Raw genomic sequence first — 27,397 nt, 5'->3', positions numbered from 1 at the left:
TCTGGCGAAACCAGAGCAGTGACCGGAAATGCCATTTACCTTCCTGCTGGAGCGGTACCTACCGGTATTTATCTACTTGCACTTTGACGTGCTTTCGAACTGCTAGGTTGGCAGGAGCTCGGACCAAGCAATAGGAGCTTATCCCGACGTGGGGATTCAAACCACTGACCTTCCAGTCGGCAAGCCCTAGTCTCAGTGGTTTAGACCACAGTACCACCCACATCCCGTGTTATATGTAGGGCTGCCTTAATTATGATCCAGAAGCTTCAGTCACTGCAAAGCTCCTAAATTTTGATGGGTGCAAGAAGGAAATGCAAACAAATGAAACTAAATATAAATTAGCAGGTAGATCTTCACGCTTGACTCCATTAGCAGGCACCAGAAATCTGTGTTTCCATTCTCATTAGTATCATCACAGGGTTGTTGTGGAGATTAATTGAGGAGGAGAACCACACATGCCACCTTGAGCTCCTTGCAGGGGAAAGGTAGGATATAAATGCATTTGATGATGATGATGATGATGATAGCATTTATCTGTCACTACAAAAATGCCTCAAAGTGACTTACAATAATAAAAGCATATGTGATACAAAAATTAAAAGACGTCAAAATTATAAAAGAACATCAGCTGAAGAAGAGTACTCATCCTGCAATAAAATAAAAGGGCAAATCCTATCCCACCATACTAAAAGACAAACACCAATACAGGCTTCAGTATCATCAAAACTTATGACCCCAACGAAAAGCCAAATACTTGAGTGAACAAGAATGTTTTTGCCTGTTACCTACAAGTTGATAATGATGGTGCCTGGTGCATCTCTCTGGGGAGAGCCGTGCAAAACTGGGCAGTCACTACTGAAAAGGAACTTCTCATGTGGCCACATTTTGCACTGTCCATGAAGGGGGTACACAAAGATGCAACACAGGTTCTGGGAAGGTTCGTGTAGGGAAAGGTGCTTGGTCTGTGTGCTAGTATTTCCCCCTGAGTATGCTCTTACATGTAGTTGCTATTGGTTGCTGAGATACATGGTTGTGCAAAGACACTTGCATATGGTCCATATAGAAGGCCTAGTTTCGAAAACTAAGAGCGAAGTGGTACTGAAGCCAATACTTTCTAGAATCTGTACCCTGGACCTGATGCCCTGGCTTTGGGTGCTATGAACACAAGAACCTTTGCTACTAAACCCAAGCCTATCAGGCATCCGGCAGCACTCTGAACATGCTCGGAGGCAGGCTCTTGTTCCAAACCCAAATCCTAATACGGCTTCTGCCACCCATTTAAAGGGATGCCATGAAGAAACTGTGCAATATTCAAAATTATGAGCTGAGCCCTCAGCTCCGTCCGTCAGGTCTCCTTGTGGGAGCGGAACCTTCAACAAGGTGCCTAAGATGTGAGGAGTGCAAAGAGCCGAAAAACGACGCGATACGCGGGCGCTGGGTTTTCCCTGTGTGGCGAACGGAGCTCCCCCGTCTCTTGCACCGGTCCAAGTTAAGACGTCTCTAAGAGACAATGGGCTCTTTCTGCCAGGTGGGCGACTCTGTCTGTCCTTTCGCGCTTCGCCTCCCTGCCCACGAGCGACGCGCCTCGCCGAGGAGGCGCTAATCCTCCGTAGCCTTTCTTCTTGTCAGCTGCGCTGTTGGTCTGGCTCGTCCTAACCGACATCCTCATGCTAATGTGCCTGTCTCCAATCCCCAGCAAATGGCCTCAGGCGGGGATTGCTCACTTGGCTTTGTGGAAGAGGGGGATAAGGACGCCTCTCGTGCGAAGGCACTTCCAGCTGAAGGCAGCGCCACGAAAACTCACTCGCTCTGCTCCCGCGACCGCTGCTTCAGCCGTTTGATTCCAGCGCGCGCTACGCACCCCCCCCCCCGCGTGACTCATCCCCCGCGTCCCCACCAGCGTGGAGCTGGCGCGCGGCCAAGAAAGGCTTTCCCGCGTCCGCCCCTCCTCCCTCCCTCGTGGCACACATACATAATGCATCCGTGTAACAGGAGCAGGTCCCTCTTGGGGGCATGGCCCGTCGCACGCGAGCCGCCTCCCGGTCCCCTCCCTCCTACTCCCGTGCGCCACCTGCTGCGGAAGACTCCCCTCCTCTTCGTCGCCACGCGGCCTGAAGTAACAAAGCACTGCTAATGAGGCAGCCGCCTGCGCGGCTCCGCTCACTCGCCCGTACCAAGAAGGCGGGAAACCAGCTTCCCCCACCTCCCCGCCCCGCGAGCACCTGCTCCGCTTGACTGGCGTCCGGAAGGGCAACTAGACCCCTCGCGGCAAGCACGCGCTTCTGCGCGGATGGGCACCTGCAACTTCTCCCACGCGGCCCCATCACCTCAGCTGCAGCTCCGCGGCTGTCTCCTCGCGCCCGCCCAGTTTGCAGCCTCGAAACAGGCTCAGGGCCACAGCGGCGTGGCACTAAACAGCCTAAGCGGGCAGCGGCGGCAAGTCTGTGGTGGAACTCCAGTCTCTACCTCTCCCCTCACGTATATACATATTAATATATTTCCCACCCGCCGAAATACCCCCCACAGGTGTGTTCCCGTCAAATAAAATCCCCCGCCCCGCTTAGAGGGCAATCTTGGTAGCCCTCCCCGTGTCCCCTGAATACAAGTAGCCATCCTTTCCCCTCCGCTCTGCAAAGGAAGGCGGACGCCTCTCCCGCCCGTCCTTCCCGGAACGTTTTCTGCAGACCACCCCTCAGCGCTCCTCGTCTAGGCGATTCATTCTTTCTCCCCTCAAATCCCCTCATCCTGTTGCATCGGCTGCTTGCTCCACAGCGTCCCCTCCCCAGTGCCATCGTCTCCCTCCCTCCCTCCCTCCCTCCTGGGCGCCACGGCTGCTCTGTGTGTGTGTGCGCTCTCGCGCGCGTGTGTGTATTGGGGAGGGGGGAGAGGGATGAGGTCATCCTCTTTCCCGGCGTCAGTCAGCTGGGTGGCGGCGGCGGCAGCGGCGGCGGCAAAGCGGCGGGGCGGGCCAGGCCGAGGAAAGGATGGTCTGCTTCGGGGACCGCTCCCCGGGCTGCTCGCGCCTGGGGCTGGGCGGGTGAGCGGGTCTCCCCGCAGGCAGGCGGCGCTCCAGCAGCGCCCGCAAGCGCCGCTGGCCCAGCCCCGTCAGCGCCCCGAGAAGAGCCGCCGAGCGAGCGGCTTGTCCGCGGCAGCAGCGGCGGGGGAGGGAGGGGGCGGACTCCAAGGGGCTCCCGGACGGGGTCCCTCTCCCTGCCGCCGCCGCTCCTGCCGCCGCCTTCCAGCCGCATCATGGCCGCGAAGTCCGACGGGGGGCGGCTGAAGATGAAGAAGGGCAGCGAGGTGGCGTTCACGCCGCTGCAGAACTCGGAGCACTCGGGCTCGGTGCAGGCGCTGGCCTCGGGCTTGCCCTCGGCGGCGGGGCCCGGCGGCGCCGAAGACGACGAGGCGCCTGGTGGCGGCGGCGGCGGCTGCTGCTCATCCGGCGGCTGCCGCTGCTGCTGTAGCGGCGGCGGCGGTCGGGCGGCCGGGGGCTCGCGGGGCTCGGGCGGCGGCTCGTCCTCGCTGTGCCTGCGGCTGGGCCGGGAGCAGCGGCGCTACACGCTGTGGGACGGGCTCTGGATCCTGGCGGCCGTGGCCGTGTACTTCGCGGACGTGGGCACGGACCTCTGGCTGGCGGTCGACTACTACCTGCGCGGCCAGCGCTGGTGGTTTGGGCTGACGCTCTTCTTCGTGCTGCTGGGCTCGCTCTCGGTGCAGGTCTTCAGCTTCCGCTGGTTCGTGCACGACTTCAGCAGCGAGGACGGGGCGGCGGCGGCGGCGGCAGCGCCCGGCTCCTCGTCGGCCGGCGGCCACGGCGAGAGCAAGCTGCTGGTGAGCAGCGGTTCCGCCGCGGGGGACATGGAGGCCGGCGCCCGGCCCGGCACGCCGCAGAGGCAGGCGTCCAACGCCAGCAAGGGCAACGCCACCAACAGCACCAACAGCAGCAGCAGCACCAACGCCGCCGCCGGAGGAGCGGCAGGGGCGGGCGGCGGCGGCGGCGGCATCCGGCCCCCCAAGAGCCGGTCCGCCTCCTGCGCCTTCTGCATCTGGCTCATGCAGTCGCTCATCCACATCCTGCAGCTGGGGCAGATCTGGAGGTAAGGCACGCGCGCTCACCACGCTCCCCTTCCTTGAACTCCCTCCAGCCACGCTGCGCTAAGGAAGGCGCGCAGCCGGGCCTCGGTCGCCGGGGAAAGTGTCCTAAGAGGCTCCGAGCCGGCGACTTGCCTAGCCGGGTCTGACGCCGAGGCCCGGTTGCCTTAACTCTTGGGGAGGCGGGGTGGGGGCCCAGCACAGTCTGCCCACCCCCCGCGCTTCTCCAAGGGCAACTGTCTCGTGTCGTGCGCCTTGGACTCTCTGTGTGTTGAATTAACTGACCCGTCAAGGCTTGCCCGTGCTGCCACTTAGGGCTTTTCAGGAGCGGCTGAATAGGCACACAATGGAGAGATGGCATCCACGCCCCTTAGGAGACTCGTTTGTTTTTGCACTGTTGGGCTGCGTGATGCTGAGACCTCGCCTGTTTCCCTGCTTGTCTCCTGAGCTTTAAAAGCAGAGATGCGCTTGGCGGGTAATAATGGGTGGGGTCATTCCAAATTCTGAAGCGGAAATACCATATCACTAGGATAATCCATGTGTCTGCTTAAAAAGGAGCACACGCAAATTCCAGCCGCAGCTTCAATTGACTTGTTCAGTCACAAGGCGTTATTTCTGAGGCTGTTACTTGTTAAAAAGTAATATGGGGAACAAGCACATGGTTAGTTGTTTAAGGGTCCTATGGCTTTGGTGCCATAACGTCACCTTATGAAAAGGTATATGCCAGAAGTTTAGAGAAGAGGAGCATTGTAAAGGGCTGTAGTTTCAAAATCCTGAATAGGTGTTGCAGGCTGCACATTTACTTAGCACTCACTTCTGAGTAAAGGTGGACCCGGCTGTATTGTAAGATGAGTTTGTCAGCAGACTTTGGTTCTCCACACAAAATAAAAGTGTTCGTATGCGCACCCTGTTAAGTCACTTTGAGACCAACAAATGGAATTAATAGTAATAATAAATTAGCATTCACTTTAAAGTGTAATAAAGTATTTGGACAAATTTAGAGAAATGTTAATTTAACCCCTGCATTAAACTACTGTACTTTTAAAAAGGCTCCATGTAACTTCAGGGGTGTGTGTGTGTGTGTGTGTGTGTGTGTTTGTGTGTATGTCTGTCTACTTGATCAAAGTAGAATTCAAGAACCTTGGTTAAGCTTGAAATTGTGATCCAGCTGAAATGACTGCAGATTTTATTATGGGACTGACTAGGATCAGTGGGTTTCCTTTCTTAGTAGCTATGAAGGACACTGCAGGTGAGTACATAGCTGCCTGATTGAATCAATGTGTAAAAAAGTGTTAGAGCACTTAAAAATAGAGGACTATAGTCACTTTGTTCCTGGAGATCTTGGTTGGTGGTCTTACTTAATTCCGACAGCAAGTGTTTTTAGTGATTTATTTAAAAATTGAGGTGGAATGGCTGATAGTTGATATTTGTTTTTTAAAGTATATCTGAACCTGTATACAGAACTATATAAAAAGTAACATATGATATAGCTTACAGTTGATTATAATATTGGAGATTCTGGCTTTGTGACTAAAGGTATATTTCAATAAATCTTTGTGTTCATGGATATTTTCTTATAATGTTTCTGAAGGAAGAGAATATTTCTAAAATTCTGCTGTAACATAATATGGAACTTCTTCATTCCAAAATGACATCCAACTTTATCTCCATTACTTCTATTTTAGTCAAAGATCTTTTTATTAAACTGACCACACCCTATTGCTCACATACTTTGGTTATTTGGACTGTGATCCAGATAATTGATTTCAAAATGTTGTGTCATGACCTGGAAGAAAGAGAGGGGCATTGTGATCTGGGTGAGCACAAAGCAGCTCATTGTTTAGGACACCGTCAGGACTTCCAGGTGAGGATTTGTTAAACTAGGGGTGCTCCCTAGCTAAGGTTGTACAGCAGGGGAGGGGAACTGGATTCAGCCAGTGGAGTGGTTTCAGAACTCCCCCACCCTTGTGGGCCACTTTGACAGGTGGGTGGGGCCAGCCAACTGTAAATCACCTGGCACCACCATGACTTCAAAGGAAATAATTGGGAGTGCTCCTCATTCTTCCTTTTTTTCTTTGCAGGCATATCTTGAGTTCAAGAAGTGGTTGCAAAGGAACAATCTTTCTTTGTAGCCCCTTCTTCAAATCAAACCACACCTGCAAAGGAAGGTTTTAACTGCAGAGAAAACATGTTCTTTTGCATGTCTACTCTGAATTCAATTTAGGGACACACACAAAAAGAATCATCAGCATTTTCTAGCTATGCTCACACCCCTTCTTCCCCTGAAGTCAAAGGCCAGCACTTTTTAAAATTTTCCTGCCACTGAGCAGGGTGTCAGGAAAAGATACCAAAATCTTAAAAGCACTGACATTTAGCTCCAAGGGGGTGGGGTGGGGAAAGTGTGCACTTTTATTCCTTTGGCCATGGACTGAAATTTCAATATGTGCCAAATCTGATCTCATATATGATGTCAGCCCTAGCAAATGTAGATGGGGTTAGCCAAAATGACCTTCCAAAGCTGGCGAGTCTCATTTGACCCATGGGCTTAAGGTTCCCCACTACTGTTGTATGATATTGAGAAGATGGCATCATTGTTGAATGCTAGAATTGGAAACTACATGCAGCCTTTGAGACACTTTAGCATTGCCTCCTCATTCTTATCAGGATATCTGCTTTTATTTTTAAAATGAGGGCTTATTACTTTTCTCACCATGAGAATCAACACTATTTTGAAAAAAGCACACATTTACACACTTTAGAATTTTGATATGTACATTGTTTATCATTTTTTCACCAAAGATAGGCATTAATAGTTGTTTTTTTAAAAATACACGAAAAGCAGTTATATGGCAAAGCTTGGGGTTCAAAAGTAGGCATTCCTCATCATTTTAAAATTTCATATATATATATATCCATTCCATGTTGCAGGATATTTTGGACCAAAAGGTACATAAACTAAACATAATACTATATTAGACCCCGTTTGGTAAAGCACATGAGAATCACTAATAAAAATATTATTAAGAATCATGTAGATACATTGGAAATCTAGGCTGAAAATTGTTTTATGTGATATATTTAATATGTATTATTACATGTGCAGACAAATTATTCTAGCATTTGTTGTTGTTGATGTTGTTATATTGGCTCTATTTCTGACCACACTTGGTGCAGTTAACAGTCAAGCAAAGCCTAGTAAAGTGACAGTTTTGTCACTTCTCCTTTCTGTGTTTTCCCTGCTAACATTTCCTGGCCTTAGCAGTAGGGCTGGAGGTGCTGTGGGTCATTTAGAGAAAGTGGGAAAGGAAGAATATCAGCAAGAATTCAGGAGACAAGCATTGATATTTCCCAGCAGTAGCACTGGTCTTCTATCCCATCATCTTAATGTACTTGGAACTTTGGAAGTTGCACAGGATATGGTGAAAAGTACTTTGCACTAACAGAACAAGAGAGCAGCACTGGCCAGTGAGGTGGGTCTCTGGCTGGCACCCAGTAGCAATCATCCAGTGCAGCAAAGCTCATTCTTACTAGTAACTATCAGGAATCCAGAACCATGTGAATGCATGGTTGCTGAGTGACTAATAGTTCCTAGTGTTAGAATTGGCTTCCAACATAGGTGGTGGTGCTAGTCGGACAGCAACCATGTGCTTCCACAGTGCTGACTGAGACACACCCTGCCACCTCATGACAGTTAACAACAAACTGCAGCTTTTCCTCTCCTGTCTTGATTGCCCTGCAGGGGTGGCTGATGATTTCCTCTAGCAAGACACCTCAATGGCTATCAGTAGGCATGTGTGAATCCCTATCCCACCATCCTGTGCGTAGGCTGAATCTTTCTCGTTGTCCCGTGTTGCATGCAAAAAGTCTATCCTCCCCTGCCCTTGTGCAGTGAACTGCATGTTTTGCACTGTTCATATTTATGGTTAGACATCTTCATTACACTTTCATTACCTAAGGAATAATGTCCAAGCAGTGCCTATTTTAATCTTAGTCAAACCAAATTCTTTTGTAAAGTCAATAGCCTGGGACATTTCTCCTTTTTTGGACATACTGTTGCATAACTAAAGAGTGACTTGTTGCCACAGTTACTAAAGGTAAGAAATATTTTTTGGAAACAACAATGCCCACATAACCTACACCACACCAAATTCATTCAAAGGCTAATGGGGTATATAAGACAAGGAGGAACTTTAGTTCCAGGATACACTTTGAAATGCTGAAACATATGGAATTTGTGCAAAAATGTGAAGAATTTTTCTGACATCCCTAGCTGCAACTGCAGGAGACATCTGTTGAAATGGTTGCAAGGAGAGACAGAAGGATGGCTGGGGAGGGAGGACAGAAGTAGAGAGGATATATCATGTTCCCCTTCCCCATTTTTCCCCCTCTTTCCTAGAGATGTAAATTGCTGGTTCTTTGGTATATTTGCCCTCTCATATAATCTCACGATAAAATATGTAATTCACTTATAATTGTTACATTTGTTAAGCCACTGAATTGTTGGAACCCATTTATTCTTGGTAATACAGCTAAGTTCAAATTTTCTTTACAAATATAAATGCTATTGTTGAAAACAGTTATGTATTATTATTTTTAATTAAAGGATACTAATTGGGAATTAATGGGGGTTTTAATGTTGCATGCACAGGGTGATGCTGTGAAAAAGCTACTTAAAATGATTAAAATGAACATTTTACTAGGGTGCGTGGAAAGTGATGCCTGCCACTGATGACACTTGATTTATGAATAATAATTAAAACTGCCTTCTTTGTGTTCTGCCTCTCATTTCTACAAATGTCAATGCTGAACTCTGGCATAGAATGCACAAACGAAAAGTTGAAACAGATATTGGAGGTGATCAGGGAGTTCATGTTCCTGCTATAGTCTGAATACTTGATACAGCCAGATAGTTGTTTTGCTTCAGCCGGGGAGTCAGAGTCTTATCACCTTATGGGATTTTATTGTTTATTCTTATCTTTTATCGTCGCCTTCCTATTGAATTTCTCAGTATAAAGCTATGGATATTTTGACAAATATATGCATGTTGTATTGATGGTATGTGTATGTACATGCAGCACTCTTAACTCACATCTTGTGTGTGCTATAACAGATTTACTGGAAATGAGAATCTACCCCATAAATGTGCTTTCAGCAAGTGCCGGAAGAAGCAGTTATTTCAATGAAGGTTCTGGGAAGCACAACATGAGCAATGATGTCATTTGGAAGTATTCAAATGGTGCAGGCAGGTGGAGGCATCTTCCTATCTTGTGGGAAGGTAGAGAGATGTGGATTTCTTTCTCTGATTTTTCCTAATCTGGCTTCTTTTCCCACCAAATGTAAAAAAAAAATATTCATAGAAACACAGAGTTGGAAGGGACTTAGGAGGTCATCTAATTCACCCCCCTGTGCAATGCAGGATGCAACCACTGCATCCCTAACAAATGTTTATCCAGTCTGTGCTTAAATAATTCCAGTGACGAAGACTTCATCACCTTATGAGGCTGTCTGGTTTTTCCTGTTAGCTAAAATTTGCTTTCCTGCACTTCCCCAAGGGCAGATCTAGGGGCGCACAGCCAATTTGGTCGCACCACATGCAGAGCTTCTGGGTCGGTGTAGCAAGCACCACAACTATGATGTTGAACGGGAGGTGAGGGGGCACCGGATTTTGGTGTTGCACAGGGCACCACTGAAATTTGAGATGCCGAGGTGTGCCACTGACTTTCCTTTTCTTCTTGTCCTTCTCTTTGGGTCAACAAATATATATTTTACTACCACACTATAGAAAGCTCTAGCTACCCAGCCTAGCTCTGAAGTAGAGATTTCCCCCTCTTCTTTCTGTTATTTGGAGTGGGGAATGGCTTCCTCAAAATATATCTGCAAAAATCTGCATCTGAAATTAGTCCAGTATAGCTGCATAGTATAGCTGGCGGGGGGGGGGGGGCAGGGTGTGAATAGCGGAGAAAACATTACAAAGCCCAGCTGAGACTGAAAGTTACTCACTTACTTAACTTATACATACAAACTTTCTCAAAGTGGCTTCTATACAACAACAACAACAACAACAACAACAACTCCATAGCCAGACTAGCGTAATTTAGTACATACAGGGGCTATGATGGCCAAGCCTGCCACTCACTCAAGTGTAAATAATGTTAATTATTTTTTAAAAAGTGTATACCTTGCCCAATTTTCAAAAGAAATTCAAGGAACCTAATGAATTCAAATGCAACAACCATATTAAAATATATTCCTATTGTAACATTACATTATAAAATCAAAATATCAATATACAGTCATACCTCGGGTTACAGACCCTTCAGGTTGCGTTTTTTTGGGTTACGGACCTGCCAAAACCTGGAAGTACCGGAACAGGTTACTTCTAACTTTTGGCGGTTGCGCACGCACAGAAGTGCTAAATCGCATTTTGCGCATGTGCAGAAGTGCTGAATCGCATTTTGCGCATGTGCAGAAGCACCACTGTGGGTTGTGAATGCTGCGGGTTGCGAACGTGCATCCCACATGGATCATGTTCACAACCCGAGCGTCCACTGTATATCAAATCTAAACCACAATAAATAATTTCAAAACAACCACCAGAACCAAAACATCAGAGATTAAACAATCAGCCACATGCATCTATAAGCAGCCACATTTTTTACCAACTAGCTAAAAATAGCACAGTGATGGGGCTTGGCGCATCTCACTTAGTAAGGTGTTCCAGAGGACAGGAACTACTAACCTTGCCCTCGTCACTGGAAGCTGTGCCTCAGGGTGTGAGAGATTTAGAGCAGGGCAACAGATGATGACAGAGCATGTGCATCGGGACATATGAAGGTAAATCTTAAGTAACCCAGTCACAAGCTTTTAGGTCTTTAAAAATTAGCACTAGCACCTTGAATTGAATCTGGAAACAAACCAAGAGTTCACTGCTAATTTGGCCACTCATGGATTCAAATTTATCATGTATTTCTAAAGTAGGGGAATGGGTTGTTCATTTTGTTTCTGTATATGGGCATGATGAATTAAAGCACAGACCAATCATGGTTTGTGAATCCTTTCATTCCATTTTGAACTGTGTTTGGTAAAGCAAGTCATTTTTGGGACAGGGTGAGGACCCAAAAATAACTTGATTAATCCCTAGCCCCAATTCAAGCTGAATTGGGACTTGGGCATCACTGGGACTTGGGCATCACTGAGAATGCCACATAATCTGACTCCTTCCCTTCCAAGTTCCTAGGAGCTCCTCAACCCCTTCCTGGCTGCTTCTGCTAGTGCATCAGCAATTCCTCCTGACATTGTTGCTCCCTTTTTCAACAGCAGCAGCTGGCAAAGAAGGCAGTCCATCCTTCTGTCCCTTTTCCTCTGTCCCTTTATCTTCTCCTTCTCTCTCTCTCTCCATCCCATTCTCCTTTATTCCCATGAGCAGAAAATAATGTGTTTGTAGTATGTGTATGAATGAATAATTTTCTTGTGCTCACAAGAAAATCATGTATGCATATGAGTGTACATGATACTTTGCATTAGGGTGAATGTCTGAAACTGTCTCAGAAATAGATGTTGTATGAGTAAGACATACAGTGATCTGTGATTTGTGTTAGCAACATTTCCTGTTCTTGCACATGGCCCCATAGTTCTCCTAGTTCCCCTCCCATCTCTCTTCAGTAAGTTTGTGTCATTCTAATTCTAATGTATTCAAAACCTCAACATATGTGATTATTGCAAATTTTATTGAGTGAAGAGTCTGTGGAATTTCAATTCTTGTTCAGTGCAAAATCAGATCATACTAATAGTATAGATAAGACCTGTAGGTCTTACAGGTGGGGGAAAACAAAACAAAAGAGAAAATATTAAAGTGGCAGGGGCTGATATTAGAGGAAGCTCCTCAAATAAGTTACTATATGCTAAATAAAAGAGCAGGTAACAAGTGAAGAGAAAAAAGGGAAACCTGGCAAAATTAAAATAAAATAATTCAATTTTTGAATAAAGTGGAAATTATTAAGTATAGTAATAAAAGTGTTCATTAAAACTGATAAGGAAAAATATTTTCATGACTTTCTCAATTCAATGCATTATCTGGGGAGTATCATCTAAATTAGAAATAATAATGGCTTGCTGCTGTAATGCATGAGACGGAAGTAGCACCAAAGAGAGAACAATCCCTGGGGCAGAATGGAATCCCCAGTAAATCTCTGAAGGCACTCAACAGCATTACGTAACCCTGATACAAATGCATATATCTGTGTGCAGGAGGGCTATGGATGGGAGGGAGCAGTACTAGGGAGATTTCTATGCATGGAGCAGCACACACAGCAGGGACTAGAAAGGATGTGGTTGGGGACGAGTGAAACTCCTGAATTCAATTTTTAATGGGTGGGGATGTTTAAAGCACAGGGAGCTAATAATTTAGCACCGGTTTTTCAAGACAAAGTAGACACCAAGGAATGTGGAAATTATAAAGGTGTTAAGTTAATGAAGCATATAATGAAGTTGTGGGAAAGGCTCATGGTACAATGTCCTAGACACAAGTAGATGAGGTCAGTGATAATCAATTCTTTTCCAGACTAGGGAAAAAATACAATCAATGCCACTTTGTGCCTAGATTTCTACAAATGAAATACTGGCTAGTAATAGTGTCTGATGATCTGCGCAGCATTTTTTTACCCCTGGAAAAAAATCAAACAAGTCCTAAGTAATATAAAATTCCTAATTTGGATATAATAAGGGCGTTTATCATATACAGTAATCAGAGGCTCTCTTTCAGGTCTGAGCTGAACCTATTTCAGTAAAGTTTGTCATAGTGATTAGTGCTTAATAGCAGTGGTTTAGTATTGTGGTTGGGGAAATCTAGAACAATGGATTGGAGTGTATATTTTGGGAACACGAAGAAACACTGCAGGATGTGATGAAAAATTAGAGTAGGCTGGGACTATGGCCCAGTTCAGATGATAATTCTAAACCACCTAATAAATGATTGTGAACAAACCATGGTGAATGTCAGGCTCACATGCTCTCCATTAATCCCCCTCCTTTGAACTTGAGAGGAGCAGAGTATAAGTTTCTGCATTCACATTAGAACAAACCTCAGTTCCATGTTACATACAGTGGCGTAGCGTGGGGGGTGCAGGGGGGTTAGGGTTAGGGGGCGCAAATCCATGGGTTAGGGGGCGCAAATTACTTGCCTTGCCCCGGGTGCTGACAACCCACGCTACGCCACTGGTTACATACAAGAAAATGAGGTTTGTTCTAGCTAAAGAGGGGGTTCGTTCACAGTTCCACTTGTCCTGTGCCTAGAAAGCATGGGTCTGAGAGTTTTCTCACTTGTCCCATGTTTGCTAGGATAAGGGCTTTTCCACACTACCGTTTGCCCCACCACTTTCCCCTGCTTTAGCAATGAATTGGAACCAATGGCAGTCCACAGAAAGCCAGATTGCCGTTTGCTCTGATTCAACACTAATCCATGGGTTTTCCCAGGGAAAAGTGGTGGGGAAACGGAAGTGTGGATAAGCCCTTAGTTAACTAATTTGGATATCAAATCACAATTTAATCTGGTTTTCTTAAACTAACTTCTTTCAGAACAAACCATAACTCCCTGAATTGATGCAAAACAAGGAGCTACTTAAGTTTGTTCTTAAGTAAAAAGTGAATGCTTCAATTTTCATGCAGATAAACCCAGGGCTCATTCCTACTCGCCTAAAGCATGATCAGAACCAGAACTATGTTTGCATCAGTACACAGAAACTAGAATGACACAGGGAACAGCTGTGGTACAAGGAAGGTGACTGTATGCTGGTGAGAAGGACCCAAATCATTCTATACATATATGAATGATTTGTGGGATGCATTCATCGTACATATGAAGGTCCTACACTGATGCTGGAAAAATGTAGTTTAAACCTGCATGGATTGTAGTATAGGATGAACAATACAGGAAAATGCTTGGATGGAAAGGTTAAAAGCAAGGATGACAAATGGAATGGCATAAGTGTAGTGTATGGAATTGAAGACAAATGTATCTATTTTGAATATATAAGGAACTTCTTTTTCACAAGTCAGAATAACCGCTTTCCTAGTCTGTAATTCTCAATTTTGACTTGTACATTTTTACTTATCCATAATGTTTTAGGAAAGAGGTTAAAGCACAAGACAATTACAGTGGTACCTCGGGTTACAAACTTAATTCATTCCGGAGGTCCATTCTTAACCCCAAACCGTTCTTAACCTGAGGTGCACTTTTGCTAATGGGGCCTTCCACACCACCACCATATGATTTTCATTATCCTGGGGCAAAGTTCTCAACCCAAGGGTTAGCAGAGTTTTGGGTTAGCAGAGTTTGTAACCTAATGTGTTTGTAACCCAAAGTGTTTGTAACTCGCAGTACCACTGTACTGTAAGAAAATAACACAGTCCAGAATCAAAAAAGTTCCTTAAAATACTTGCTCTAGACCAGGGACGTCCAACTCCCAATAAACTGTGATCTACTCACAGTATAAAAAAAACTGGCAGTGATCTACCCATTGTCGTAAAAAGACTGGCAGTGATCTCACCAAAATTATGGAGCTTTTTTTAGGAAGCCAAAGTTTTTTGCTTTCTTTGTAAAAAGGTCACTGAGGGGCCAGAGATCAACCAGGATATACAAGGAACACCCCACGCTCTACCAGTAGATTGCAATCTACCTGTTGGACATGCCTGCTCTAGATTAGTCGAATTTTATTACTTATTTGTGGACACCCAAATCATGTTGCAAACAACTCACCTGAATTTTGAAACACTGTTTTGAAAATCACATGAATTTTAAAATATGTTTTCCATCTGACACAGGAGTGCTCAGAGTTCAAGAAAAAGCATTCTGAAGCTTCTCTGGACTCCATATTTCTTTGGATCACATACATTGGATACCAAGTGCTAAAAGTTGGGGAAATATGTTTTGTTTTTTGGTGTTTCAGCTATGACCCAAATGTGTGGGTTTAACTATGACCTCAAGGTTAAAGGCTGTAGTATCTTTCTTTTTCTTTCTCCCCTCTTTTCGGGAATGTGTAAAAACTAGTTTTAAAATGGTACATGTAAACAGTGAAATGTCAAAGGCCACTCAAACTCCATAGCCTGTTTGTTTGTTTGTTTACCATATTCAGTGACAGCAAGGGTCAAGAGGATCATGTGTATGTTCATGGAGCCCTGTCCCTCTAGGCTGTGTCTGAATTGGAGTCTATCCCAGTTATATTTTCAGTGCTTTCAATTCTTGGTGCTTGCAGCACATTTCCCTCTTGCTGTGTGATCCTTGTCAGCAACTGTAACTCATGCTGGTCTCTCTCTCTCTCTCTCTCTCTCTCTCTCTCTCTCTCTCTCACACACACACACACACACACACACAGACGTTTTCACATGTTGTCCAATTCTAGAATAACTTGTCTAACTCATGGAACTCCAAGGGTGTATTTGTATGTTTGTCAATCCTTTCAGCCAATATTTTAATTTTTCAGATGTGATAGTCAAGAGTACTGGTTAACATTACATTTATGTCTACTGGGACACCATCACTTGAAGCATTCCTCCCCTCCTTTTTGACTGGGTGCATTTTGCCACAGTAATTAGAAGTTACATTGATTTTTAGATGAGCCTCACCTAGATGCTATTTGTGGGCCGCGCTTTATAGTGACATTAATGTTGAAGACAAGATGGCATTGCATTTCTGAAGTAATTAGGACATGTTTAACATAGTGTGTTTTATACAAACATTTTGCTTATTCATATATTGTTCTAATTTTAGGACATGTTATTGCTACTAGGTATGATAACAGTCCATCTCACAACATGGAAGCATGGAAGTAGCCCCACCCCCAAGTTTAATCTGAGCTAGGACTTACCATGGCTCACCCCAGAAGAACATACTTTGAATGTCTTGGAATGTTGACTATCAATAATACATATGTGAGCAATAGTTATGAAGAAAATGCATCTGTTCATAGAGAGAATGCCTTTCCATTACTAATCACTGTTAGTCCACAGATATTTGGGATTAGAGAGGAGGACTTCATGTGGTTTCCACATAGGTGCATACTGCACCAATCTCTGTTTCTGTCTCTCTCATAGTGCTTTGTCTGATGGATAGGTCTACTTCTCATTAATTTATCCCTCTTTTGGTTTGCTGGTCTAGGACTTGCTTTTACCCTCTGCTTCTTGGATACTGTGGGTATAAAATGTGTTGTATGTCAGTTATGCATGTTGTAACTCATGAAAGGCCAAATATGCAGATAGAGAAAAGTTGATGACCCCTCAGAAATACAGATTCACACCTTATATATTCCTGAAATATCTATATTAATGACGCATCATATTTATGAATATTAACTTTAGCAAGACAGGTAGCTTCAGTGCTGTGCTGCTGTTTATTTCTTGGCATGAGAAATGTAAGAAGGAAGTAAGAATGGGAATTGAACTAATGCTGAAAATGGCCTCATGCTTATGTAGAGTGTAATTCATTGATATGAATGAGCTTTTTAAAGGTAGTAGCTGAATGCTGCCAAGGCCACTCTTGCACTGTCTGGGTATATTATTCAAAACATTTGTGCACAAAGTCTTCACTTTCTTCTAGATCAATATGCCCTCCCCACATCTTTTTACACAAAGCTTTCCCAAGTTGTCAAGCTGATGTGTACACTGGACTGGGTCTGAAGTTTCTGTGTCTTTTGAGAATGTTATATTTGGTTATGAAAAAAACCCAAAACCTTACAGATACATTCACGGGGTAATATGGCAACTCACATTCCCCTCTTCTCTGAGTACGTAAGAGAGGTGCTTATCATTGCCTGTTAGGGGGAAATAAAACTTCCCACTGCTGACTGGCAAGGGAGCCAGTGTGGTGTAGTGTTTAAGAGCGGTAGTCTCGTAATCTGGGGAACTGGGTTCGCGTCCCCGCTCCTCCACATGCAGCTGCTGGGTGACCTTGGGCTAGTCACACTTCTCTGAAGTCTATCAGCACCACTCACCTCACAGAGTGTTTGTTGTGGGGGAGGAAGGGAAAGGAGAATGTTAGCCGCTTTGAAACTCCTTAGGGTAGTGATGAAGCGGGATATCAAATCCAAACTCTTCTTCTTCTTTATGGAATGGTGAGGCCACTACTGCATCTGCAGCCCTCCAGTGATGATGGATGATCAGAAAACAAGGCCAGGATGATCACTGTGCCAACATGCAACTGGTATAGTGATCAGGCACAGATTAGGTCTGATATCATAACATGACAATAGTGGGATCAGCTCAGGATTTAATGGCTCCCAGGATGGCTTAGCCACAACCCTCCCAGCCTCTGGAACACCCTGTTTTGGAGCTGTCTACAGGCTATTACCAGCAGCATACCCACCACCAGCACTTCTGCCCACCCAAAAGTTCAGCAGGCAGAATGGAAAGCTCTGAACCAGTAGCATGCAGCAGGTGGCCAGCTTGCCCAATAGAGCTGGGTGGAGGAACACCTCTGTCCAATCCAAGTCCCTCCTACCCAAACCTGGTAAACATGGGAGATGGTTTGCTCTGTTGCTTTCAAAGGAAAATTAGAATTTCTTATGGCTCTCTGTTCCTTGATGGATAAGTCGCTGAAAAAGAACTTGTTGTAACTGGATATAAATATTTAACATTAGAATATTAATGATAAGATGATTCTTCCTGAGGAGCCGAGGAGCCAGAGGTAGCTGATAGGGAAGTTAGGGATGCATCTTATTTTCCCTCAGTACCAAACTCCAAACTCCAAGGTTTACACATTTGACAGGGGAGGTTTGAGAGTTCGTGTTAATTGTGAATGGTTTATAAAACAATTCAGTGTTACCTCTCATGCCCACTATTTTCAGGACAATTACTTACAAAACACTAGGTGAGATTAAATTAATAATTTTTATCCATCCCATAACTGTAAAGGTTACCCTTGCAGGAAAACCAAAGCAGTTATCCTTCAAAATTAAGTAGGATCAATCTCTTCCAAAGGGTCAAATCTGCTTGCAAATTTCATCTAATTCTGCTAGAAATTAAAAAAATCTATAGATATTTCCTTTTAAAAGAAAGTTGTCGTCATCAAACTTTTAATAAAGTGCTCAACACAAAAGATCCTAGTTGTATTTGCTTGTAATTTGGTAGGTTTAATACACTCTGAAGGGCTCCTGTGCCTGCAAATTTCATTGATTTTTTGCAAAAGCAAAAAGTTAAATAGTAATTGCCTTCTCCCATAGTGAATGGGCCTTTTGTCTGAAACAGATTTGGCCTGGGACCCTGAACTGAATTGGGCAGCCTTTGAATTACTTTGGACCAAGGCAGACTGTGTTTCAAAGCTCCTAATTGCTTTAGTACTAAATCTTCTGTTGAGTATACACTCATAGTACTTATGATATTGCAAGAAATATTCTGCTCAAGCTGGCACTGCCATGCAAGGAATATTGCTGTTTTTCTCAGTACCAAATGATTTGAGAATACCATCTGCAGCAAACTGAGGAACTTATTCTGTGTTAAATACTTTATTAAATTTTACATTGCAAAAACATATAATATTTGGCAGAAAATAATAAGGCTATAATAGCAATGTCTTAAAAAAAACAAAAAAAAAAAACAATAGTGCCAGCATACACTTTAAAAATGGGATAAAACTGCCAAATTAAGGGGCTGCTCTACAGCAGCAACTATGAGTTGCTCTTCCAGCAGTAGGTGGCACTGCAACCAGAAATAGGAAGCTAGCTGTATAATTACTTCTGTTCTAATTTATAAAGCTATAATTCAGTTCCTTGTTAATTCTGGCCTAGTCTCTTCTCAATAATAATCTGATATAATGTCACCAATATAATAAAAGACACCAGGACTCTCTGCCATTGCAGTTTTTGCTCTGGAAAGGTTCAACTTTGACAGATCATCAAAAGGAATTTTTTGCTAGTTTTTGCCTAGCAACAAGGCTTCTCTGGGAAATGGGGGTAGTGCAGTCTTCTTCCCTAATCTATGCCAATTGACCACATTTTCAAACATTTTGCCACCTCATAGGAGTCATAAGAACGATTATACAGAGGTACAGGCCAGTTGTGTACTAACTCTTAAAGAAATTTCAGAGGGTCAACCCTTTGCACTTAAGTAGGAATGGCAAGGGAACCCAAGATGGTTAAAAATAAGAAGAGAGATCAGAAAAAACTTGGATGTAACTTCTGGATGTGACTAGTGAAAAGAGTCCCAACAAAAGAAACCATGCATGCAGAAAAATCAATTAGTGGAAACCATCAAATGCAGTACGGGGTGAAACTTGTTGCCAGCAGGTTTCACAACCCAGAGTGTGTTGTCCTCACCCCTGCCCCTTACAGGCCTCCAGAGCTGCTGCCTGTGACATGCATACGAGTATGTCATCTTCCACATGACACCAATCTAGATTAGAATTGGCCTTTCCCTCAGTGGCCAGATGACCTCACAATGTCAACTGGATGTAAGGCCTGCCAGAGATAAGGCAATGGCTGGTCAAGCTGCCTGTCAGCCACAACTAAAGGTACCCGTTTCTTTCAGAGAAAGCACCGTTGATGTAGTTTAATCTAGTTGCTGAACTTGTTCCTGGGGGAAGGTTCTGTTAATAGCAGATACATGATCATGAAGTCCAATGGGATAGTTTGGGATCGAAACACAATGTGACAGTCTCTGCTAGCAGGGGCAGTTAAAGCTCACAGACCAATGCCAGAAAGGATGTGATGGCTGCAGGAGGTGATTAAGGTGACCAAGGCAGATAAATATTTTCAAGTTTATTGTTTTCATTTTTTCCAGAATGGCGAAAGTGCCAGTAAAACAGGTAACCTGAAGTAAGGGATTATTTTGTTGGTTGAGGGCAGTTCAGTGAGTTCAGTGAGATGCTGCCAGAGGGGGTTGAATTGTCATCACTGGGAACGGGAGAGAAGTTTGTCCAGTCCGCAGTTTCATGTGCCCCTACCAAAGGCACACTTACTAAGCCAATGCACAAACTGAAACACAGCTGTCCTTCAAAATTTGCACTGCAATGCAGTTCTTTAACTTAAAAATGCATAGGAAAGTGTATACATTAGTGAAATGTGCACAAAAACAAACCTATTCGTGAAAATATCACACACAAATGCATGCTATTAGGAGAAAACTGATTGCAAAAATGCATACACTAAGCAAAAACAGCATACAAGACTGCCAATACTAGGAAAAACATGCATGAAAATGTGTACAGTGGTACCTCGGGTTACAGACGTTTCAGGTTACATATGCTTCAGGTTACAGACTCCGCTAACCCAGAAATATTACCTCGGGTTAAGAACTTTGCTTCAGAATGAGAACAGAAATCGTGTTCCAGCGGCGCAGCAGCAGTGGGAGGCCCCATTAGCTAAAGTGGTGCTTCAGATTAAGAACAGTTTCAGGTTAAGAACGGACCTCCGGAACAAATTAAGTACGTAACTAGCGGTACCACTGTATGACATTTCACATCGACTTTCAAATTATCAAACATACGGTATTTGGAAATGAACGTAAGACTGGAAAATGAACTTAAGACCCAAACTGACAATCATTCCTAGTCATCCCAAGTACTTTGAAGAAGAGAGATTTAGAACTTACCCATGAGGAACTCCAAGGACTTTACAAAGTGCCATTAACAAAACAAACAGATGGTGTGGTAGTGTGGCATGTGTGAAGCTAGGCAAATAAAGCCATCTATCTTGTTGTAGATCAGGGAAAGCATAAATAGTGACAGTTCAATTTTCCTTACATTAACAGTAATGAGAGTGAAACCTGAGTTGTCACAAAACAACAGTAGCAGTTGCATTTAACCAACTTAACTGCCTCATATATCATGACTAAGAGAACTACCTGTTTCTGCAGAACATGTTTTAAAATCAGCCCACTTCAGGCTGCTGAAATGCTGAGCTTCGTGATACCATTGGCTGCTGCATAGGCTAGTAAGCATTTTGGATAGGATTAAGTCACTGCTCTACTGGTGCAACATCACTGTGGTGATGTGATGTTGCAGATGGAGTCAGAACTTCAGGTTGCTGACCATATTTGGTGAGGTAGCATGACAGGAATACAGCTAAAGCACCATGGTGCAAATTTAACTAGGACTTCAATCCAATACACACTTCCCTAGAAATAAGCCCCACTGAAATCAGTGGGACTGCCTTCTCAGTAGACATTTACCGAATTGCACTGTTGTGCAATTTAATTCACCACCTGTACCTGCAGGGGTTGTGTTGTATCAATGTATTTGAGGACTGCATGTTTTGAGGTTTGCAGTTTACAAAGGGGTAAATCCACACAACATAATCTAAGACAAACTTGTGTAGAAAAGCAAATACCTGTCAAATAGCACAGTTATATGCTAAGACTTAATATGGAATTATTACTTTAGATAGCCACCATCATACGGTTTGTAGCAAGGACTTCAAATGCAATTTAATTAAATGAAGCTGAATGGCTCAAGGAGCATGTCGGTGAAGTATTTAAAAGTGATTAATGTTAAAGTTACATTTATGTGTGTGCACTTTGCTTGCACAAATGTTTAATACAATAACTGAAAACTACACATAACACAACCTTATTAGGAAAAATAAATCCCTTAACATTTTATACACAGTGTGTCAGGCAAGAAAATGCTACTGCAATCAAAGCAATTAACAAAGATTTACCAGAATGAAGCCAAATACAGTTGAGGATAATTAATGATGCTGATACAACTCAATAATAACTACTTTGAACTCTAAACAATAGTGCATGAACGCATGTGTCAGAAGGACAAATTTTAATTACTGTCAGCAACAATTTGCTATGGGTTAATTAAGAATTTGTGATAACTGATTACTGAAATAAGGGCTATGCTAGGATTCTTAAGTATGACATTTCCTCTTGTTGTCTGTGCAGTTATGCAGGTGACATTGTAATATAAATTCAAAAGTGCCCCCCACAAAATAAATGGGAAACCGGATGTTTTGGCATGTAATTGTATCCTTGACTACATAAATTGATTCTTTCTTTCTTTTTCTTTGTGACTGTTACCTTTGCACAGTATCATATTAGGATGCATTTTGTGCAGAAAAGGAAATAATCTTCTCTTCAAAAACCACTTCTTTAATAATTTATTTGGGTTTGTAGACTGTCCATAAAGAAATATGAGTAAAGTAATAGTAATTTAATATGTGAAGCAACTGAAGTAGCTTTTCTCCAACATGTATGATCTAAATAAGGTGTGACAGTTTAGGGTCTCCATTCACCCCGTGGCACATTAGTATGAAACTTGGCAAGTGGCTATAGTGCTCTTATATCTTCTGGAAGAGTGAATGAAAGATGCATTATTCAAAGATGGTATTAGTCTGCTTGTTGACGATAAGTCTGCATTTCCAATTTACATCCCTTTGTAATTGTTGCCTTTAATAGGCTAATGTGATTTTTTGTGTGTTTCACTCATAAACTAGATATTCAGTACAATAGTTCAAATGCAATGTCAAAATAGTAACTTGACACAGAAACTAGAATTCGGTGGTTTTTTTAAAGGTGGCAGTCTTTTTCCAAGCTGTATGAAACTATATGCCTTCAGGAAGGGGTAGCCAATGGTGTTGTTGTCCAGATGCTGTTCCCATCAGGCCCATATGACCATTGGTCAGGGATAATGGGAGTTGTAGTCCATGTAGAGGAAACTACTTTGGCTTACTGAGTAGATCCATTAAGTGAAATCAGTTTAGAGCCTATTGAGTTATATGCCAGTATCTGTACTTTAATAATGCGCTTTGAATAAATGTACTAAATGTGCGCTCTTTGTGGGCTACCTTTGAAGGTGACCTGAAAACTACAACTAATCCAGAACACGGCAGCTAGACTGGTGACTGGGAGTGGCCACCAAGACGACATAACTCCGGTTTTGAAAGACCTACATTGGCTCCCAGTATGTTTCTGAGCACAATTCAAAGTGTTGGTGCTGACCTTTAAAGCTCTAAATGGCCTCGGTCCGGTATACCTGAAGGAGCATCTCCACCCCCACCATTCTGCCCAAACACTGAGGTCCAGTGCCAAGGGCCTTCTGGCAGTTCCCTCGCTGTGAAAAACGAAGTTACAGGAAACCAGGCAGAGGGCCTTCTTGGTAGTGGCACCCTCCCTGTGGAACACCCTCCCACCAGATGTCAAAGAGAAAAACAACTACCAGATTTTAGAAGACATCTGAAGGCAGCCCTGTTTAGGGAAGCTTTTAATGTTTTACAGATTATTGTATTTTAATATTTTGTTGGAAGCCACCCAGAGTGGCTGGGGAAACCCAGCCAGATGGGCGGGGTATAAATAAATTATTATTATTATTATTATTATTATTATTATTATTATTATTATTATTATTATCATCAACAACAACAACAACAACAACATTATCATTATTATTACTGAAATATGAACAAAGCTAATGCATAGACTAGATTTATTTTAGAAAGAGCACTTAATTATAAATGCAACAGTATTTGGAAATATCTTATTTCAGGGCATCATTATTCCAGTATGATAGGTGCTTGTGCAGCTGGAACACCTGCACACCACAACTTCACTGCTGTCTTTATGTTGTCAATAGTCTACCATTGTGAAGGGATTTACACATCTTAATATGTACGTTCTGAAAATATGCATGTTGTAGCAAACAGTTTCAGAATCAAATATAAAACAACTGTTATCTTTAGATGAATATTGCTGGGTGAATATTTATCTTCCCAAAGTAAATTAAGTTCTGAAGCAGACAGAGATTTGCATGCTTACAGTCTAGTCCAAGTCTACTGATTTTTTGTTTACTCTCCAGGCATGATTTTGAACAGATAATAAAATTGCTGGTAGAAATACAGTCACAACAAATTCAGGTCTTCCACATTTTGATATTGTCCCACAGATATATATTGTCACATGCTATGAAATCAAGAAGTTTAGACATCGGACTGTAGAATTTATGCTTATAGTAAATATGTTGTCAAACAGGATTCGAGTTCTTAGGGAAAGATTCCTTAGGCTGGGGGTCCCTAGATAAATTAGGGCTGCTGGGTAGAAATGTTCAGTGGTTTTATAATGTGCTATCATGATAACAAGCATAGCACTCATTTTTTAAACAATAGAAGCATCAGTCAACTGGCTTGATTATCAAATGTTAAGCACCTCAAAACAAAAAACAAACAAACACCTCTACCTTTTAATTATTGCAACAATTCATTGCTATTCCATCACCACCCCATTATTCAAATGAATCTTTGTAGCACTATTTGCAAAGCTATGCATTCATTCAAAACAACGAAAAGAGGGCAATATGAAGAACTCTGTTTATTTAACAAGCAGTCTCCCAGGTTTTCTTAATTCTGATCATGTGTTCTTAGCTGTTGCTACTGGGAATAGGGGAGAAAGCCCACTGCTTCTACTGCATAAATTCTTGTGCATGACATATTGTACTTTGGATTATGACTGCTTTTGCAACTAGTCTTCTGCCTTCTTCAAGGGGAGTCTATAAGTTGGTTAGCTGGTCTAGTCAGACTCCACACCTGAAAGATCTGAATTAGAATACCTAGTTTGTTAACTCTTCTTTCCTCTGCCAGTCAGGAGGGATAAACTAGTTGTACGACCACGTACTGTGGTTCTGAATGATTCAGGAGCTTTGAGACCTCCTTAGAATACAATCTTAGATCAAGGCCGCCACCACAGATATATGAGAGCCAGGCCACAATGTCTAGTGACTGACAGGAATGATGACCAGTGAAACACACTTATTATACTCATATTATTTATTTGTTGTTATTTATTTCACTTTAACAAACAATGTAGGATGAGCACTGCCTTCATTTTATAGCACAAATACAAAAGTGTTGCTCATCTACTCTCAGGTTTCTCCTGAGCTTCTATATGTCTTGGGGAGGATTTACCTCACAAGTCCTGTCAGCAGAGGCCTTGCACAAGCACTGCTGCAATGGGATTTCCTCCATCTCTTCTATATGCACACACTCAAGAGTCCCAAAACTGGCTGGGAGGAGGGTTCAGGAGAACCCCAGAATAGTGAATGGAGAAAGAGCAGGCCATTGTTCTGTCCAGTAAACTGAAATGCTTGCAAAAACAAAACACGTGTCTTGGAGCAATGTTGAATTTCACCTCTTGTCTCTTGTTTAGTAGACAACCCTAAAATATTTTTTAAAGTAAATTATAAGGAAGGAACAACGTGACATAAGTAATAGGAGAAGAAAGTTTGTAGAGGAGCAAAAGGATGAAACACATGGAAGGGTTAACTGGTATCAGTGCAGAAAAGTTGAGGCAAGGAAATCAAACCTTTCCAGTTTCTAGGTCACAGAAACATGTATATATCTACTGTTCACAATTGCTTAGGGTTTGTTCTCATCATAATCCCCTTTAATAAGCCCCTAAGCTTCTCCAGCCTCTCAAAATATATGAGAAAATGCATTCTTAGGGAGTGAGTCAAAGGTATATATGTCCCTAAAATACAGAGACAGTAGGACTGACTTTTTTGGCAGCTGTAAAAAAGAAACAAAACACTGATAGCTCGGCTAGCATGTTAAACTGAACCTTGCTTGCATCGCAGAAGATTTCACAAGAAAAACAAAATGGGATGTTGTGAGTGATGGAGAATGTGTGGGCAGGTCTATGTGCATCAAATTTAAGAACATGTAATAAAACAACCATAAAGAGAACAATATTAAAATAACAAGCCAAGAGAACATGGTCAAATGCCACATTTTTACCTGTGCATAGGTGCATTCAGAGGAGAAAGCATGGTTTGTAGGCAGAAGTATTTAAATTCCTCCTTTTCTCCCTGAAGATGCATAGCATTATGTCTTTCAAAACAGAATTTTGCCTTCCTACAACTCAACTGTACAATACAGTGTTACCTCGGGTTACAAACGCTTCGGGTTGCAAACGCTTCGGGTTACAAACTCTGCTAACCCAGAAGTAGTACCTTGGGTTGAGAACTTTGCCCCAGGATGAGAACGGAAATCGCGCACAGGCAATACGGCAGGCCCCATTAGCAAAAGCATGCCTCAGGTTAAGAACAGTTTCGAGTTAAGAACGGACCTCCAGAACGAATTACTGTAAGTTTGTAACCCAAGGTTTTGCTCTTTAGCTATAACTTTCTTAGCCAAAGTACTAAAAATATATTTCAATAGGCGTTATTTTCCATTGGTACTGACTATAAAGTTTTGTCTTGAGGGCTTACTACAAAAAAGCAGTTGTGGAAGCAGCTGTTTGGCTGTTTTTCTTTCTTAAACTGAATTGCTCCAACAATGGCCTGTGGGAGACCCATCTTTTCACCTTCACAATGCCTTTAGAATGATGCTACATCATAATGTAGAATGATTTCTAGTGGGGCATGGGAGAGGAAGACATGGCAGCCTGCTGGGTGCCGATAGCTGTGGCTCCATTGTTCTTAAGGTGGCAGAACAGGGTTGTGTTTTTTTTAAAGCATTCCCATAAAAGTACCTAAAATTTATTCCTACTAAGAAAAAAACTATTCTTTTTTTCTACATTTCACTCTGCCCCAATGGTGTTTTTAAAAAATAAATAAATATATATATATATTATCCCAAAAACCTTTGGCCTAAGTGTGTGTGTGTATATGTTCACAGTTTTTGAAATATATAGCAAAACTAATACTAGCAAGTGTCAGGTTTTCTGAAAATAAACCTACTATTAATCACTCTAGTGAATAACATTGTCTCCTTTCTTCTTCCCTTTGCCACCATTTAAGAAAAAGGTGATGAATGTGTAGAATTATACTACACTTAATGTCATATGCATACTTAGTCCCAAATGATTAAGAGTAAAAATTATAATACAGCTTTTGACATTCTAAATGGAAAGCAGGGTTAATGAAACCCCATTTTCTTTGGATTGGCTAGAAATGCAGGACAGGTTTGGAATAAAGAACCTGAAAAATCCCTTTCACCTACTTATGTTTTAGAAAAAGCCTAGGACATACAATTCAGCAAAGCCATAACAGATGCATCATGCTACCACAGTATAATTGAGTTGAAAAGAAAGCATTATACGGTATAACATTTACTGGATATTGTGCATCACAGACTCTGAAAGCTAGGCATTTAAAAGACCTATCCTCCCCCATTCATTTGTAAACATAATCTTGTAAACATAAGATCTCCTATTGTTTTCTAAATTCTCAGTTCCTCTTTCCTGCTCATATACTTACTTGCTACCAGTGACCTCATTTGGTGACAACAGTGTTAGAATTCATCTTACACTTCCAATGATTGTCCATATGCTGAACAGAATAATGTGTTTTGTATCCAGTAGTATTCTGCCAGTGCAAAGCGTGCAC

At 42.8% G+C, this 27,397-nt stretch overlaps 1 protein-coding gene across 2 annotated transcripts in view; it reads left to right on the top strand.

Moving 5' to 3' along the window:
* The first annotated feature begins 1,890 nt into the window (after positions 1 to 1,890).
* Positions 1,891 to 27,397, top strand: part of XKR4 (XK related 4) — a 134,988-nt gene continuing 109,481 nt past the window's right edge. The window contains exon 1 of one of the 2 annotated variants that reach the window (XM_083747779.1): positions 1,891 to 4,097. In XM_083747779.1, the coding sequence (XP_083603905.1) occupies positions 3,250 to 4,097 (848 nt within the window). In that variant the 5' untranslated portion in view covers positions 1,891 to 3,249. The remainder of the gene's footprint in view (positions 4,098 to 27,397) is intronic. The other variant, XM_083747778.1, reaches the window with a different exon arrangement.

Source organism: Podarcis gaigeae, assembly GCF_964106915.1.
Source record: "Podarcis gaigeae genome assembly, chromosome: 7".
NCBI lineage: Eukaryota > Metazoa > Chordata > Lepidosauria > Squamata > Lacertidae > Podarcis > Podarcis gaigeae.
The sequence above is the reverse complement of the archived record's forward strand: the minus strand, read 5'-3'. Positions and strand labels throughout refer to the sequence as shown.